The sequence below is a fragment of the Castor canadensis genome, chromosome 17, assembly GCF_047511655.1.
Source record: "Castor canadensis chromosome 17, mCasCan1.hap1v2, whole genome shotgun sequence".
NCBI classification, from domain to species: Eukaryota; Metazoa; Chordata; class Mammalia; order Rodentia; family Castoridae; genus Castor; species Castor canadensis.
In genome coordinates, this window is record NC_133402.1 from 6,178,940 (window position 1) to 6,198,590 (window position 19,651).

The 19,651-nt window shown below is 39.4% G+C and overlaps 1 protein-coding gene across 31 annotated transcripts in view; it reads left to right on the forward strand.

The window, feature by feature from the left end:
* Positions 1-19,651, forward strand: part of Rbfox1 (RNA binding fox-1 homolog 1) — a 1,956,039-nt gene that overhangs the window by 1,831,882 nt on the left and 104,506 nt on the right. For 20 of the 31 annotated variants that reach the window (XM_074060399.1, XM_074060401.1, XM_074060395.1 and 17 more), the window contains 3 exons: positions 4,977-5,120; positions 12,498-12,551; positions 19,406-19,498. In XM_074060399.1, coding sequence (XP_073916500.1) covers positions 4,977-5,120; positions 12,498-12,551; positions 19,406-19,498 — 291 coding nt within the window. The remainder of the gene's footprint in view (positions 1-4,976; positions 5,121-12,497; positions 12,552-19,405; positions 19,499-19,651) is intronic. The other 11 variants (XM_074060407.1, XM_074060403.1, XM_074060412.1 and 8 more) reach the window with 2 other exon arrangements.

The window sequence follows — 19,651 nt, forward strand, 5'->3', positions numbered from 1 at the left end:
GCTTGGACACCCAGCTACCTGATCCTCCCTACAAGATGCTCACCAAGTGAATTCCACTGCCTACCTAGCTTCATAAAAAACCCTGGAGGGGAACAAAATCTGAGAAGTGTGTATTTCTACACTATTATGCAAATTCTCTTGAATAGTCATCCCTGGATTGGTCGATATCAAAATCCAATTTCACTAGGATTAGCTGTGGATTGCTCAGACCTATTCATTGAATTAGGAATGATTATAGCAGAGGGAGCCCCGTGGTTCTTTATTAAGGTCTTTGTGGAAGCACTAAGAGATCTTCAGGAGATTAAAGTGCCAGTGGTGTTTTCTTAACATTTATAACCTGCACAGATACCTGGGGAGTTTGTTTATTAAGAAAAATTCTGCAGCAACCACTCCCCTCCCTAATAGGGCTGTCACAGTGGGCCAGTGTAGAAGCTGCCATTGTGGTCCTAATGAGCTTATTCAGAAACACTGCCAAGTGCTTCCTGGAAACTCACCCCTTGGGGTTAACGGACCTCCCATCTAGTGGGGTCCTACAGGCTTTCCCTCACAATAGGAAGACCATGTCTCAGAGCTGTACATATCCACAGGCCCACGAAATAGAGAATAGTAGTTACTGTTGCTGCCCACAAGAATCAGGATTATTGTAAAGTCCCCTCTCTATATATGGGACTTAACCTGTCACAAAGATGAGGATGTCATTACCCCATTCCAAGGGGTCCAAGACAGGTATATAGTTTATGAATTTGTAACATTAGATATGGAGTGTTGGTGGCCTTTCTGAAAGCCTAGGAAGGGTTTCCCAACAGTGAGAGGGGGCTTCAGCATCACTGTGTTTATGGCCAAGTGCAGAAAAGCAAGTGGCTAGCCCAGACTGAAGAAGACAAAGCTCAAGAATCTTCATTGGGGCCCTTAATAAAGTGAGTTCTATTGACAAATGGGAACCTAAACTGGCTCAAGATGGGACATCCTCCCTTCTTTTGCACCTGGTTAGAAGCCAGTCCTTTTGAGAGCAGAGACGATAAATAATGATAACAGCTATTGTACTGTAACATGAAATTCTGGGGTGTTTTTTGTTTGTTTAGCAGGAGATTATGCTGAATTAAATGGTAGCTTCCAAAAAATATGTCCATGTTCTAACCTCTATGAATCATAAATGAATGTGGCCTTATTTGGGATAAGGGTTGTTACAGGTATAGATAAGTTAAAGACCTCAAGTCAACGTCACCCAGAATTTAAAATGGGCTCTAAATCCAATGACAACTATCCTTCTAAGAAGAGAAAGTTGTAGGCATATTTGAGTCAGGCACACAAGGAAGAGGCCAGGTGAAGAAGGAAGCAATGACAAGTCACACAGCCCCAAGCCAAAGGCTATCTGGAGCTACCAGAAGCTGGTAGAGGAAACTAAGATTTTTCTCCTAAGAGTCTCTGGAGGGAGTATAACCCTGTTGGTAACCTTGATTTTAGATTTCTGATCTCCATAATTCTGAGAAGAGAAAGTTCTGTTGTTTTAAGTGACCAAATTTTTGGAAGTTGGTTAGGAAACTAACAGAAAGACTATGTTAGTTGGCTCTCTGTCATGGTGACAGAATACCTGAGATAGCTTATAAACAGGGAAAGTGGGTTTTTTTGTTTGTTTTTTCAAAAGTTTCAGTCTATGGTCATTTGGCCCTGTTGGTCATTTGGGAAATAATGCAGCAGTACATCTTGGCAGGAGTATGTGGTAGAGGACTGTTCACCTCGTGGTTGCCAAGAAGCAAAGACGAGAGGAAGGGATAGGGTCCCAATATCCTCTTCAAGAATACACCCACAAGTACCTAACTTCCTCCCACTAGGCCCCCTCTTAAAGGTTCCACCACCTCCCAAATCACCATGGGCTGGTGACCAAGCCCCTAACACATGGGATTTTGGGGAGCATTCCAGATCCAAACTATAACAGAGACATAAAAATTCAAGTTTGTTCCAAGTACATTTCCCTGAAAGTTCCCAGAAAAAATGGAAAGAAAAGAGCCCACATTTGTTGTAAGAGAATGTAATAATCATTTTCAAGGCAAACCCTAGTGCTCTGGACTCTGTAGTCACCAGCCGCCTCTTATACTTCCTGCTACATTTGGTCCTCATCACAAGCCTGCAGGCTTTTTGCCATTATTGTCCTTTTACAGATGAGTAAGCTAAGAGTCAGAGAGTAAAGTGACCTGCAGTGAATGGAGAGGGCTCACACACAGGCCCATGTGACTCACTAGTCCAGGATCTTTGTGCAGTCACACCATGAACACAGGGATGCTTGGTGTGAAAGAGATTCTGTTTCTCTTGTTGTTTCTTAACCTGTACATGCTACCATTGCTCTTCTTCCCTTTCCACGAGCCCTCAAAACGCTGAAAGAATATGGGTTTATTTTTTTTCACATATTTTCACAAAAATTATTTTTAACACAAGTATACCTACTGAACAATTTATGGGCATTTGTATAAATGCATACACTATAAATGATTAATTGAGCATAGTATGTTTTTATCAAAGGAAACAACACAAAGATTTCTGCAAAGTCCTGTTTGACTGGAGATGATTAATTTTAATTTTCACATGAGCGGCATAATGCTATTAATCATTTAATATGTTTAATCATAATCTTTGTAATTCCTAATTAGTTTTATTAAACTGAAATATCCTGTAGTTGTGCACAAATCCAAATCTAAGTCCCCTTCTTGGGATGAGGAGGAGTGCATTTGAATTTTGCATTCAAACAGCAACTTCTAACAGAATGGAAAAATATGCTGGGAGCTTGGGGTCTTAATTATTGCTTATGTCAATCCAGCATCTTGTGGTCAGATGCTAAATTCACTCACTCCTTTGAAAAGTAACTCATGATGCAAGGCCATATTTGTTTCATAGATATGAAACCAAACAGACTATAAAAGGAAAGAAGCTAGTCCCTGATCTGTTTGCGTCTCACTGATAGAATATTGTTCTTTAATGATCATTTTACGCTAGCAGAGTTAATTGTTCACTCATTCAGTCACCAGTTCAGACATACACCGATCATTCATTCATTTCATATGTCAGCCAGTCACTTCAGAGGGATGTTTCACATTGTAACACACAGGCTGATCACAACTCACTCCTATGACTGATAGATGTCTTGTCACAGTTTCTAGGAAATTCAGACTTTGCACACAGAGTCCTTTGTGATCCAGTCCCTCCCAACCCCCTCAACCTCTGTATTCTTCTCCCTTTTCTATCTTTCATGCACATTGGAGTTCCCATAGCCTCCCCTGGACCCAGAGGGTCAGTCCATATCTTTGTACATGCTTTGCTCTCTTGGCACACATCAGCCCCCTCCACCTCTTCTTAGACATGCCTTGGAACCTCCAGCTGGGCTATGTGTCCCTTATTTAAGGTTACTAGGCCCTTTTGTGATTTGGATTCATCCCAGAGTGAACTAACTGTATTGTAACTGTCCTTTCCCACCTCTTTCTCTTCCACTCACCTCAGAACTAGGAACTTACTAGTTACAAAAATATCACCATTCTTCTTCCTGTCCACTCCACAGCATAGGAAAAATGACTACATTGTTTTCATCATGACACTGCACTTGAAGGCTGAGGAAGTCACCTGGTAGGGCATTTGATACTGAATCAGCTTGGGAAAATGCTATGCCAGCCACTGTGAGGTCTTGACTTCAAAATGCAATTCCGTGTATATAAGGAAGGAAAATGCAAATGAAATCTCCCAGTAACTATGAGGGGTGAGGAGAAAATTGCTAATTGTGCCATGTTATTTGGATGTTTCTTTTACATTTCACTCTGTAAGATTGCCTCCTGTAAATCTCTATTATTTTACACCTGGATGCCTGAACTGATAGTTTTATCCCAGTTGTATGCTTCTAAATTGCTTATAAATAGGTGAGGATGATTCTTTGCTCATAAATTTGATAGATTTTGGCATAAACTCTCCATCTTAGTTTCAGAGGTATGATGTGAATGGCGTGTACTGCCACCTAGAGGCAGAATTTGCAAATTGCAGAGAAAGTATCTAAAAATGAAGTTCTATCCCAATGTTTCTTCCACTTTTTCCCTAGTCCCTGCCTATATACAGGTGTCAGAGTAACACTAATGTGTCTAGGCTTATTGTGGGGGAGGGCAGGAGAGAATAATTAGTGACACTAAGACTATTACATTGGCTACACCAGTACAGCCGCAGATCTTTCTATAGAGATGGAAATATTTTAAATGCTCACTGTCCAACAGATAAGCACTAACTACGTGTGGTTATTGAACACTTCAAATGCAGCTAATGCAAATAAGCAATTTTACACTTTAATTTTAATTCATTGAAATTTAAATAGACACATGTGGTCATTAGTGGTAGACGGCTCAGGTTTGTACAATTAAAAAACTAAGTTAAAACCTTCGAAAAATTAAGCCAGTCAGCCCATTTTTTCCACTGCAGAATTCCAAAGGGTCTTTTCAAGTTTTTGACGTTTGTTAATATTTTATCAGCACAGCCTCAGCAATTATGTATGCATAGCTTAAGAATTTGAGCAGTGTTGGCTAAGGAATACATAGTCTTACCTTTAATGATTATTATTCCATTTTGGATGAGATTTTCATTCCCCACCTCATTCCCTGCAGCACTCCTAGTCCCCTTCCTTTGCTTTATTTTTCTCCATTACTGCTTATCTCCGTCTTCCAACTCTACATTTATTTGTTATTGGGGTTCATTATGTCTTTCTCCTGTGGGGATTATGACCCACAAGGGCAGAGACTTCTATCTACATCGCTCACTGCTGCATTGAAGAGTCATGATGAGAATTCACTCAGTAGAGACTAAAAAATAATTGTTGAATGAATGCAGGTCTCTGCATTTCTTCCCTTATTCCTTTGTTCTGCCATTTCCCAACATATAGGGGAAGTGACAGCTCATTGGGATGGAGCATTTAGGTCTACTCAGAGCCTCTTTGCATTTCTCTATTCCTTTAGCAGACAGATGATGCAGCACCAACGGATGGCCAGCCACAGACACAACCTTCTGAAAACACGGAAAACAAGTCCCAGCCCAAGAGGCTGCATGTCTCCAATATCCCCTTCCGGTTCCGGGATCCTGACCTCAGACAAATGTTTGGTGTAAGTACTGCCTTTCTCGTCAGTTTCTCTGTTCATGTGAGTTCTTGGTATTCACAATATTAAGGCAGAATATTTGCATGGTGGGCGGGAAGCGTGTTACAGTCTAGTCTATGGGTATATTGGAACTACCAGTCCTTCTTGGTTTTAAGATAATGCATATTCTCATGTATTTATACATTGCCAAATGATCTAATAACTAACTTGGGTGTCAAATGGAAAAGAAACTCCTAGATTACCCACTGTCCATACAAGCCCATTTGGAATCCCAAATCCAGTGATCCAGAATTTCATGTTATAGCTGAAATAAATATTGGGAGTCATTGCCAACTTATCCGGGACAGTGAGTCATGGCATATCTGTCCAATTCCCTACTCTTTCCCAGGCATTGTGCATTATAGCTGCAGTGTAAAAGTGGTTATGCTTAAATCTTAGTTAAAAAACACACACCAACACCACCAACAATGGAAAAATCCTACTGATTTCGACATCTGATTTGATTTTTGTAGTATGCACTCTCCTAAAATCAATGACAAGGATTCAGAGGTATTTGCCATGCCATTAAATGCAGCAAAAGCCAGGCTGACACAGGTAATCTGGTGAAACACAGGGCAGTCCAGAAGGCACCACTAACCTTGAGAAAATAAATGATAGTGTTACATCCTCATAGGTTGTCATGATCTTGATTCATTTTCTGAAAGATACCAGTCTGCATCATCCACGTAGAGAAGGGATGAGTTTGCCATTTCTTTGGTCTCAGCTCCACCAAAGGACAAAGTTATGACAGGGCTCAGATATTGTTTGTTTTTTTGCAAATGTACTCACTCCATTTATCCATGACCTTCCAGTGGTAGCCAGTATCTGTGCGTTCAGTGAAAGCATTACATCCTTTACCTTTGACTAAAGGTAGGCTGCTTGGAGACTCTTTTAAGAGTTTGTGGACAAATGCAAATATCACAAAAGGAATAAAGAGATGCCCAAGGTAAATACCTCCTTCTAAACAAAGTTGTTGGTGTTTTTCACATGAAAAGGGAGCTCATATCCATTACTGAGGGGCTCTGTGATTTGTGGGTTAGCTGGCACCTTTTATTCCTTTAACACACATGATGGTTATCAAGTATGCATCTGACACAAAAGCAGAATAAGCATCCTAATATTTAAGATACCCAGGCTTGAATCCTGACATTTCTGTGGAAAAGGTCAGCTTTTGCACTTTTATCTCTCTCATTTGGTAATAACCTTGAGTTAAGCCCTCTAACTCTTGCAGAACAGAGATACCCTCGGGCACTTTCAGGTCAAAGATGACTTTGAAAAGTGCAGAGCATTCAGAGTTAGAGTCGAGGTTAAGTGTGTGCATAGCAGTGAGACTAGGTTTGAGTGATGGCCAGCCAGAGGAATTATATTCTCCTTGCCATGTCAGGTCAGGAGGATGTCTTGCTATTCAGTCTATCTTTACTCATCAAGTATTGCTGTGATGTTGGCTTTGAACTTGATCCTCATAATGACCATCCTGGCGCTCTTTCGTGGCATCATGCATTGCAGCAAACCCCAGTTTCTACCCTGAAGGGTGTGTTTCCCTCCCTGTTCTTCTTGGTTATCGTGAAATTTACCTGAGGCTGCAGTGCTAAGTCAGAGAAATAGTCAAAATATTCACAGTTGGAAATCACAGAGAAGGGATTCTATTTACATTAATATCTGAACCTCTCTATTCTGATTGGTGCCAGGTAGATGGCACAGAAAAAGCTTGCCAAATGTCATATACCTGTTGTTGAACTGGATCAAAATCTACTTTCAGGGCCAATTTTTTTTTAAATCAGGATTTTCAAGAACCTGGACTGGGGTATGATGGTAGAATATCTGCCTCACAAGTATGAGGCCCTGAGTTCAAACCCCAGTACTGTGAAAGGTTTTCAAGCAGTGAACAACATGTTGATTTGACAAGGTGACAGATTCACCTAGCATCTATCAATTAAGAAAATACACTATACATTCATTAATACTAAAATTAATTCTGCTTATCACAAACAGCAATTTTTGTGTGTTTCATCTGTAAAAAACATTTGGCACACATGGATTCATTGATCTCTTACAATAACTGTGAGGCCTCCTTGGTCTATAATCATCATTCTAAGGAAATGCAATTTAGGCCAGGTGCTCGTGGCTCACATCTATAATCCTAGCTACTTGGGAATTTGAAATTGAGAGAATCAAGATTCAAGACTAGCCCAGGCAAATAGTTTGAGAGAACTCATCTGCAAAACCCATTTGCATAACCAGAGCACAATGGACTGGAGGTGTGGCTCAAGTGGTAGCATGCTTGCTTTGCAAGTGTGAAGCCCTGAGTTAAGCCTCAGTCCTACCAAAAAAAAAAAAAAAGAAAAAAGAAAAGAAATGCAATTTAAACACTAAGAATCTGTACTTCCTGGCCAAATGTTGATGGTCACAAAGCCATTCTTGTTATATGATACACTGAACAGCATGAATCACACTCTAAGGCATATGTAACATTCTGCTTGGTTTCCCATCCTAGAGTTTAGGGAATTTAACATAGTGTCTTCTTTCACATCATAGTCACTGTAAGAAACCATATTTTAAGTCCAATTAAGTATGTCTCAAATCTTTTGGTTGGCAGACATCCTCTCTCCTTTTGGTACTACCTTCTGTCTCTGTCCCTTCACTTTGGCAAGGGTTACAATGAAGAAAATTACAGAGAAAAGCACTCACAAAGATCTTTGTACTGTTTTTCCTTTGTCTTCTTTGTTAAATACGTGCATGGAGATTTCAATGTCAAACACACAAGGCACAAAAGCAATCTCCTTTTTCAAATTGTCTACAGCCCTAGCAGTGTTCCCGACAACCTCTGCAACCATTAGTACTTCCACTTGGATGTTTCTGCAACCACTGCCTGCTTAATTGTTGCCACAGGTGTCTCACATCTTATTTTTAATTTGTGGCCTCAGTACCTCTTCACTGGGATTGAAATCCTGGGTGTACCGTTCTTGTATCTTTCATTTTATGGTCTTTACTTCCTCCTCTTTCTGATGTACTTGTTCTGATGTCTGGCATTAAATCTTCTGGTTCATGATAGACTTATTTTTCTGTTTTCTTTCAAGATGGAACATTCCTTGGCAAGAGGTTATATGACTGTAATATACAAGGCAGAAGCCAGTCATTGAAAAACATCAGTAGGGGTGTGAGTGAACGGATCTATTATATTATTAGAGGTGTTTGTTCCAGATGTTTCACCGGAAGCGTTGTTGATCCCAGCCATGGCTCACCTTCCTCTTCAGCTCTGTTGTTAGATCAGCTAAGGACTGAGCATCTATTTCCTGACTCCAATATGGTGCTCCTGAAGAATGCTCAACATAAGCTAGTATGTAAAATGTACACGTTTCTGGGTTTGGGATGAGAGAAGAAGGTTAGGATTCGTGCATCTCTCTGACCCACCACATACCATCCTGTATACAATTCTATATTGTTTTCAGAAGCAGTTTCTCTGTGAGTCCAGGTCTCCAATTTACATAATACCCTTGTTTGTGTCACAGCCTTACTTTTGTTATCAAAATAGTTCTGGGCAGGAAAATGATCTACTCAAATCTCTATTTGTCCTCTACCCCCCAAAAAAACCAAACTATCCAGTGGATCACATAACTTAGGACATGCAAAACATGCTTTTTTTTTTTTTTTCATTTTTCTTTTATTATTCATATGAGCATACAAGGCTTGGTTCATTTCTCCCCCCTGCCCCCACCCCCTCCCTTACCACCCACTCCACCCCCTTCTTCTCCCCCCACCAATACCCAGCAGAGACTATTTTGCCCTTATTTCTAATTTTGTTGTAGAGAGAGTATAAGCCATAATAGGAAGGAACAAGGGTTTTTGCTGGTTGAGATAAGGATAGCTATACAGGGAGTTGACTCACATTGATTTCCTGTGCGTGCGTGTTACCTTCTAGGTTAATTCTTTTTGATTTCACCTTTTCTCTAGTACCTGTTCCCCTTTTCCTATTGGCCTCAGTTGCTTTAAGGTATCTGCTTTAGTTTCTCTGCGTTAAGGGCAACAAATGCTAGCTAGTTTTTTAGGTGTCTTACCTATCCTCACCCCTCCCTTGTGTGCTCTCGCTTTTATCATGTGCTCATAGTCCAATCCCCTTGTTGTGTTTGCCCTTGATCTAATGTCCACATATGAGGGAGAACATACGATTTTTGGTCTTTTGGGCCAGGCTAACCTCACTCAGAATGCTGTTCTCCAATTCCATCCACTTACCAGCGAATGATAACATTTCATTCATGCTTGATGATCACCTTCGATGAGTATAGTAGAGATGGGCTTCCTTGCAATTACAAAGTCCATGCTAAGTTCTATCCACCATGGTGTTATGAATAGCGAAGTCATCATGGTGCCTCCTATTTCTGTATTGAAGCCACACTGGAAGAAAACTGGAATGATGCCTTTTCTTAAGTTCCATGCACACACTTCGAGCTAACCTTTAGTTTAATGTTTTATTTCGTACCTGTTGAACACCCCTCATGCTGTTTCAGAGAAATATTATTTGATCTGAGAATTTCTAAAACCACTCGGTACATATTTGCCCAAGTGCGTGCCTCTAAGCTTCTGGATTTTGTTCTTGATACAGCTATTGAGACACCTCAGGTGCGTTTGAGATGTTGAACTCTGCTGAACGCTGCCATTGAGCAAGCAAATGCTAGTTCTGTCTGCGAGTGAGTTGCGTCTGTTTAAATTGAAAATGTGCCAGCTGTGTTTACATCATTAGAACTAAACTTCCCAATTAAACTGTTGATACTATAAATATAGTACACAACTGTCTCAGCAATGGGGCTTGCATCAGTCAGCATTCTTCTTACAGCTCATTTCACTGGCTTGGAGAACCATCAACCCGGTGGCAACCGCCAAAGAAACAAACATTTGCAACTATTTCAGGGCATATGGTGTCATTGTTTCATTTAGGGAATGACACATGCTAAGATTACTTTTTGATTGGTTCTATCTCAACTAGATCTTATTTTAAAGGAAGTGTTTTTGTGTTGACTGCTTAGAGAATGTTCCATAGATGACATTTGCTTCATGGTTTTGGAAGAAGTCTTTTTCAGGCATCTCTTTCCATAAATATATGTGCTTCCAGGCTCTTATGCCTGAAATAAAAATGATAGCATCTGTGTGAGCTGAATATTCTAGGGCAGTTGTATCAGAATGACTGCTTCTGAGATGCTCACAAAGCTGAAAGATTCTTTACTAGGAAACCAAGTTCATCTTCGAATAGCCAATCCTTCATTTCACACTTTGGAAAATTTTCTTCTTCTACTTTTAATGATTTTATTTCTCTGCCCCATACTTGACACCAAAAATACCATAAAGAAGAACCTTCTCTTGACCAAAAGAATGTTTGACTATTCACAAATGGTAAGGGGAATTCATTGCATGTTTCTTAGTATCTCCATGGTACGTTTTTTGTGGGCCTTCCACATCTTTTCTTCTTTGAGCCTTCTCATTTTCTTCTTGTTCTTTTATGTGTCTCTAAAACAAAGTCGTATGTCTGCTCAACAAGAGAAAGCCCATGCTCCATTGATTGGATAGAATACCTGAGCAAAAGGCACAGTTCTATGGCACAGAATGGCAAAGCTTAAGTCAGATCTATTTTCACTGCAAGAGTTTGAACTATTTATATACTACTGGCATACACATATTTTTTCTGTCTTTCCAAGGAAGGTCGATTTCTCTACATGTTCTAAATGATCACCCCAGTGTATCTCAAGTGATTTTTTTCTCCAGGGTTAGTAGGACATTCTTGGTACTCACTGTCTGAGTCTCTTGATAACCTACGACTGAGGTAGATTGGCCAGGTGGCCTGCTCCTTCCCTACCCTCATGCTTGTATCATTTTTTTATTACCTTTCTACCCTGCTTCTCCCTTGCCCCATTCACTCTGCCTTCTGCTATCAAGGCATGCTTAGTGTTTCCCACCCAGGGGAGAGAGACAGGTTACAAACTATCCTAGTGTAACCGAGGGTACAATTAAAATCCAGAATGCACAAATCACTGGATTGATATGAAACCCCAAAAATGAAAGAAAAAATGGAAGTATTTGCTTTTCTGGTTCTTTGTTCTCATCACTAAAATGGTCATTTGCTTTCATTCTGCCTTGAGGCAAAATTTCCATCTTTCCCTTCCCTGAATCACATCTCAGGATTCTGAATTATCAGATGAGTCTAGTTTTAGAGCTAAGCAGCCTGAATGAAGACTTTCTTAATTAGCATTTCTCCCTAGGATTGCCAAACTCCACAAACACATACACACACACACACACACACACACACACACACACACACACACACATCTATATTCACATAATATAAAATAATATACACACAATCATACATACTATAGATTTATATACATGACACAATAGTCAAATATGAATTACAGGCAAACAACAAATAATAAGTATAAATATGTCCTAATTATTGCATGGAGTATATTTCTCCTGGAAAATCTGGAGTTTAAGTGTAAGGAAGTATTTTTGTTTTACTTAGCTGCCCAGTTGATTTGTATCCTGCTTCTCCCTTGCCCCATTCACTCTTGCCTTCTGCTATCAAGGCATACTTAGTGTTTCCCACCCAGGGGAGAGAGACATGTTACAGACTATCCTAGTGTAACCGAGGGTACAATTAAAATGCAGAATGTACAAATCACTGCATTTCTGGGCTTTATTAAAAAAAAGACTATTCATGGCAAAAGTCTTAAACATACTCATTTAACAACATGGAGAATCATCTTGGGAGATTACATTTCAGTGTAGGCTGATCACAGCTGTGTGAATGGCTGGATTATGATGACTATCTAGGTAGCAGAGTTTGCTTAGTTTGTCTTTGTCTTACATGGCCTGGCTGTTTCTAGCTTTGCTGTGAACTAAGAACCAAAATCCTCAACATCATATTCTAACTGAACATTTTATTATCAAAATCCCCCCTCATCAAGGTTGTTTCTGACAATGGCTGGTGGAACAGTCTAGGGGGATCATTACATAAGTCATGACTAGCCATTTTTAATATCTGCTGCTCAGTGTCTGGGAAAATAGTCATCCCCACATAAAGAAAGGAACACTGAACTAACCTTTTGATTAATATTTTGTACCAAGCTGTGATGGTATATCTCATCGGTATGAGACCATGTAATCAGGAGATAATGTGTGTGGTTAGTTTTCTCTTGTTTCAAGCAAATTATTTAACAGTAGAACACTACACTATATACCCACGATATGAAACAAGGGAAAAAATCTGACTTAGGGAACAATTACCAATATACATTGTATATTTTATTCCAGTTCTCTTTTTACTTATAAAATATTTCTATTTCTTTGCAGCAATTTGGTAAAATCTTAGATGTTGAAATTATTTTTAATGAGCGAGGCTCAAAGGTAAGCAACTTAATTCACTTTAGAATTGCTTAGCTTATTGTAACGTGTCTGTAATGAATACAGGGAAACAACTGCACTGTTTTAATCAGCAGATTGTGAAAATACCCATCAGTGGGAATTGCTTTAGAAACTACCTCCTGTTTCCAAAATGGTGGGAAATACAGTGGGTTCAATTAAAAAAATGTAGAGGGGATCACTTAAAGTTGCTGCTTTGTATATGTACAAATCTCAAGTTTCCAGAGGAAAATTACCCATGCTGAAAAAAAATAATGATGTTGCTACATTTTTGTTTTTCAGTGATAATTATGTTCTTTATATTAAAAAGTGAGTTGATAGTCTCATGAGCAGGTAAATATGTGATTATTCTGTATTAATGAAGTGCAGTTATTTTCCTGGGTTGTAGGGGAGAAAATTTCATATACACCAACCTTTTGAATCTAATCAGATACGTTAGTATGTTTGCCGATCCTGATTTGCAATGTGCCATGGCATCAAGTTTATCTTTTGCTAGGAAATCAATTTTTAAATAGATTTTCCTGGAGCTAACAGTGTTAGTAAAAGTCAGGGGGCTACGTGAAGAGGTTCCAGCACCTTCAAAAGAGATGTGTGTTGGGAGAAGAAAAAAAATCACAGTATTCCAAAGTGTGCTCTTAATCAGTGGTTGTCTTAGGCATGGTCCCAAATCAGCTGCATCTGTAGCATCCCTACCCTCCCAGAACTTATTAAAGATACACCTTATCCAGCTCCAGCCTATACCTACTGAATCAGAAACTCTGAAATTGGGCCCAGCAGTCTGCATTGTCTGCAACCTTCCGGAGCCTGTCTTTACATTTACAGGGTGCCTTTCTCTTTTATACAAATGATCAAGCCTTCACCCAGTGGTAGAATATCCTTTTGCCCACTAGTGTTTTTGTCATTGTTGTTCTCAGAGCCTCTCTTCCTTCCAGTACCCACAGAACTTCAAGATCTTCCTTGAGGAAAACAGTGCGTTTGAGAATATCAGCCAACACTGGGCATAACAGCAATGATGATGGAATGGATAGGGAGAGAGGCCTCCAGAGCCAGAAAGCACACCTTTAAGTAGCTCTTCTTTGTTTGCTGACTTCTGCTTCTCAGGTCCCCAGGAATATTAGGTTCCCTTCTCCATCCTTAGCCTGTGAAAGTGAATGTTGAGAGAAGTTCTATCAGACACAGAGAGGTCCTGGTTTGGTTCCCATACGTTTCTTTCTGGGAGGTTTCCTAACTACCACAGATTTTATTCAGTGCATCACAAACCACAGGGCCAGCTCTGCTGGGTACCTACCAGCTCCTCCCCAAGGAGCAAATACTCAATTTATTACTCCTTGCACCATCTGCACCCTCCTTCCTCATAAATATATTCAGTATTAACCACACAGGACAATTTTGATGAAATTGAGGGAGAAAAATTCTAGTATTTGCTCCTCCACAGACAAAATGATACAGTGATGACTTCTCGAAAAAAATCCATTATTCACTGAGGCTTTGTTTGTTCAGGAGTTTTGTTATTCTTCTCTAACTTCAGATATTTCACGGTCATTCTTGTAATAGGTCAGTGTTTCACCTCTGAGCTGGAACGGGGTGAGGGGGAGATAATCTTATATGAAAATCATAGCACAGATGACCTCTATACCAACAAAGTAAGGTGCATTAAGAGAGAAGTGTGCCAAGGATAATCCTTTCGATCCAGACAAAGCATTTTGGAGGTAAACAAAATGATTTTAAATCTCCAAAAAAGAAAAATGAATTATGGAATCACTCACTCCTATATGCTACCCAATTCTGACTACCAAAGTCTGGCATACCTTTTGAAAATGTGGTCTTCCTGTATACTTAGTATCTGTGTTTACATAAAGTAGTTATATATTCTCAGAATGCACACAAGGTTTTGGGTGATGTGCCTTGGTTCTCTTGTGCCCACAAAGAACTTGATGTGTTCTTGGCAAAATTATTATAGTGGATGGCCTGCTATATATTTTCCAACTTTATGTTAACCTTGAGCCTTTCAGTGCCATCCCACCACCACCACATTGCAAGGTTTTTGTGCTTGTTGCTTATTTTATTTTTAATTTGTGTTCTGTTTTGTAACTTTTGCTAGTTGAAGAATGCTATTTAATTCCTTTCGAGAGCTGTTTGAGGACATTAGCAGAATATTGTTTGCTATTTTGAAAGTACAATGGTGGTGCTATTTTTAAGACTTCTTCCGTCATTCCCATGTTTAGCCTGTCTCTGGGGGCTTCAGGAAAAAGACCATTTAAGTTTGCTGCATCTGGAACCTAAGTTTGTTAGGCTTCCTTTTTTCTCTTTTGGATTAGGAAACATCCAAAATAGACTCTCTCGCACGGTGGGAGTACTCTGTCTGAAAGAACTTGCCTGGCAGGTGTGGGCGCTGACTGGTGAGGTGCTAGTGGAATGTCACCCAGGTGGTCCAGCTGGAGCTATTCAATGGGGGCAGTGGCTCACACAGGGATGTTTGTCAGACCTGATGTTACCCTTTATGGGAAAGGGCCTTATTTAGAGAAGCGTTTCCATTTTAGTGACTGAGAAACCTGAACCATTGCTTTGACCTTATTTTCATCACTTGATTTTAGAGAGACAGATAGGAAATGGATGGACCCTCAAGAACCAAGAACTCTCCTCCTGGCTATTGTTTTCTGTGGGACAGTTGTAAGGCACACCACTCAAAACCCAGTGAGGATGGCTCCATGCCTGTGTGCATTCAGGGAATGCCTAGCCTAACTACTTTAAATACATATAGGTACCAAGCATCCAAGAAAACCACATTTTCAAAAGCTATGCCTGACTTGGGTAATCAGAATTGGATAGCATGTAGGGATGAGTGGTTTTATAATTCATTTTTCCTTTTCCATGTATTTTGGAGATTTAAAAATAATTTTGTTTACCTCTGAAATGCTTTATCTGGGGAATGCAGCCAGATTTAGCTACTCTCTAATATACCTAAGAAATATACAATTTGATCTTTGATTCAGTATATACATACATATATATTTGTATATATATATATTTGCACACATATGTAAATATATATGCATGTATGTATGTATGTATGTATCTGTTACACTGCAGATGAATCATTAACAAGCGAAACAGATGTGCTTCTATTCTCACAGGTTTTCCTGAGGATTGGGAGAGAAATAGTTCAGATGAGTAACTAGAAAATGTGCTGTGTCTTACAGTGATAAGAGAGGCTGTGGGTACTCCAAGCAGGCACATTGTTAGAGGTGGGAAGGCTTCTAGAAAAAAAAGGGCCACTTAAGCTGAGGGTGAAAGATGAGTAAGAATTTCCAGGAAGGGGAAGGAGGGATGTCTTCCAGGGAAAAAATAGCTACATGTACAAAAGTCACTAGGAAGGAATGAGATGGGAGGCTTTTGGTCCACAGGAATCTTTAGACCCTTGTCAATGTCTCTCTTCTTATAAATATGAACTCTCAGCCTGAGAAACTAGAAGACTTGATTTTTCATATCAAATGAAAACTATTTGTGCTCCTCCATCCAGAGTGCTTTGGAACCTTTATTGAAGATACAAAACAGGGTATTTACATGAATGCTAATAGGGAAGATATCATCTGAAAATACCAAAGACCAAAAAGGAAAGATAATTAGGCTATAGGAAGGCCAGAATTTACAATTCATAAAATGATTTTAAAATCAGAAAGTCATACTGATCTGGTACTGCCTGTTAGGGTTGCCAAACATCGAAGATAATAGAGCCCACAGACTTTTCTCTAAGATGTGTGTGCCTTAGCTTGGCTCCAACACTGTCACCATGGTAGACCTGGAATGGTGTGTGTCTCAGTGGAAGAGCAGGAGGCCCCTCTCTGTGTGGCCTTTCTCCTTGTACTCTTCCTTGTTCCCCCTCAGCCTCTCATCAGTCCCCAGACTCTTCAAGTCATGTTCAAATATGTTTGTTTCCTTCTCTTCATGGCCAAGATGAAAACAGTCCTAATCTTTTTTTAGAGAAGCAAGTTGCTGCTTCCTTGAGATGCAGTTCTGACCATGAAGCAGGTCAGCACCAACAACCTTAGCATCTTCCTTTAGAATTGTCTGGTACCTGGGATTGGTGGAGAGGGTGCCTGGTAATGGAAAGACCCAAGTAATATCCCTTGGATGCTCAGGCAGCTACAAGATGGGAATTCTGAACATCTTCTGACCCAGGGCTCTTCTGATTAGTTGGAGGTAGACTTGTTCCCATGTATCTGCTAGAAAAGCCTAATTAGTGTTTTGGGACAAAATAGACCAAAACACTAAGTAGGCTTCTACTTTGAACCCCACCTTGATAAATTTCATCTAGTCATCCAACAGCTTGAAATGTGGGGAATACATTGGGTGTTCTTCCTAAATATATACACTTTCCTTAGGGTTTCAAATATACTGCTATCTCCTCTACCTCATCTTGATACACTTAGTGCTGCTTTTAGGCAAGCAGGTTCAGAAGAAAACCATGAGAAGAAGATTCTTTAGCATAATGTTACACAGGTGTATTGAGTATTTTGCCCACTTGGCTATCTTCTTCCTAGTAGTACTGCCTGCTGATTGCCATAGAGAGAAACTATGCTGCCTTTCCCTAATTTAGGGACAGTGGATTTTCTCATCTTGTCTGGTGAGAGAATATAAATCCAGAATCCAAGTTTCCCTTATTGCTTCCTGAATGTATAGCATTGACACTACAGAGTTAGGTTTATAGGGAAGAAAGAATATTGCTACAAAGCCTCGAGCATGCCACATTTGCTGTACCCACAATCTAAGCTCCAAATAACTGAGTTATAAGCTCATCCTGCCCTACAGATTGTTCTATCAAAGCCAGCAATATAAAACCCTAACTATTCCAAAGACCCAAAACCTTCTGATGGTTTTGGAGAAATGAGATACTGTGGAAATTCAGTTGCTGGGCCACAAAGGTAGTGCTTGCAGACAAACAGACTTCTGGGCTCTGCTCTTAGATTCTGATCCAGGAGTAATGAAGAGGGATGGAGACTGTAAGTGTTTAATACACTTCTAGAGCCTTGGGATGCATAGCTGAGTTTGGGACCCACTGGCCAAGACATAGAGCTGTCAAATGGAACAATACCCCTCACCCTAATTCTGTCCTTTTCCCTTCAAAGAGTTTTTTTTTTTTTTTTTTCCTGAAACTATTCAGTTAGAAGGTATTTTGACTATCCAGTTTGGGCCATGCAATGTATGTGAGACTAAGCTGGTCCCTTCTTTGTAGAACATGCAATCTTGTTTTAATGAAATAGTTCAGGCTTACCCTGATTGCAAATCCTCAAAGTTGCTATAGGGTAATTCAGTCCAATCTCCCAAAGTAAAGAAACTTAATTTTTCTCTCTGTATAGGATCCCAACACATAATTGTCTGCCTGCACTTGAACACATCCACAATTCATGTCCTCCATGAATGACACCATCTTTGCAATTGGAGAAGTTACCTGTTAGCCAGCCCATGGGGCAACACCTCTTCTAAGCACCCCTACATTTAGAAGTTGCCATGGAGACTCATTGTGGAATTGGGAGCCAACACTAGATGGTTCGGACCACTACTGATTTGTACTTACCACACCTTTACTCTTAAACTCAGTATCACAATGCCCCAGTAAGGGCTTTGTGCTTCCCTTTACTCAGCACAAACAGAAGTTTCGCTCACGATTTCACCCCATTTATACTGTGAAAAATAAAAGGAGCTGAGCAAATTTACAGTGGAGTCATTCAAAACGTTGGTGTATATATTTCCGAACAAGATGTGCAAGTGTGTTTAGGGGTTTGAAAAATAATGTCATATTTTCTGTACTCTTCTTAGGAACAGTGTCAGTGAAGATAAAAGATGGATTATAAGAATGTGAAGTTTAGTGGGGTTGATTTTTGAGGCTGAAATATTAAAAGCAAAATGTACCTGTGGTGAAATAAAGGGTATATTTGTTATGCACTAGTGAAAGAGGAAATATGCTCAGAATATTTATATATCCCTTCTATTCATGAGGATTCCTGGGTTTGCTACCTTTCAGTCTAGTAAGTGAATACCAGCCTAGTGTCTTAAAGTTTTGCAATACCAAAGGTTTTGGCTAATAATGTAGTGTGGAAACTTGTCAGATATGTTATTTGGGTGGTGGGGAAAAGTATTAAGACAAAATGTTATTTGAATTATTTGCATTATTAATCAATGAAAATTTATTTCTGTTCATTTCATGTGATTTTTTTTGTTTATTAGAGCAAAGAGTTTAAGATTTATTATGAAAAAAGGTCTTTCCTTTTTTTTTTAGGCTTGTAACTTTTATTTTTGAGAAGTAAAGGCTGTAAAATTGACAAATTTGAATAACCCTAAAATTGCATGGAGAAGAGCTGTTCTTAAAACCACACGGCATGACTCTGTAGGCAATGTTAGAGGATTTTAGCATTCATTGTTGAATTCGTGCACATGTTTTCTTTCCTTTTCTTTTTAATTTGCATGTCAAGAGAATAGTTCCCTTTCTTTTTCCTTGTTATTTCATTTTATTCTCTGTGAAGACACTGTAAAATTTATTTTGATCTCATTTTCTTTTTGTTAGATTTATTTTCTTCTGTAGTGACGTTTAGAAAGGTATTTTTGGTATTCTTTGAATTCTTTAAGGGTTACAGCTAACTGGTGACAGAAAAAGAAAACCTTGTTCACATTTGTCGCTTAATTATTGCACATCCTAGTACACTTATAATTTCTCTAATTTGCATGTTTCAGAACTGAAGCCAGAACAAGAAATAGAACTTAAAGCGAGAGAATGTTACAAAGTGGTCGTTGACTGAATAATAATGTGCATGTTGTTTTCCCCTTCTCCCTCCTGCATGCAGGGATTTGGTTTCGTAACTTTCGAAAATAGTGCGGATGCGGACAGGGCGAGGGAGAAATTACACGGCACCGTGGTAGAGGGCCGTAAAATCGAGGTGCATGTTCAAAATATTTTCCTTTTCATCTTTTTTATAAATGTCTGCTTCATGCTCATTCGTTGTTTCAGGTGCATCACTGGCGTCTTGTATGTGACCCTACTCCCTTCTCATTGTTTATATATATATATATATTTATATTTATATATAAAA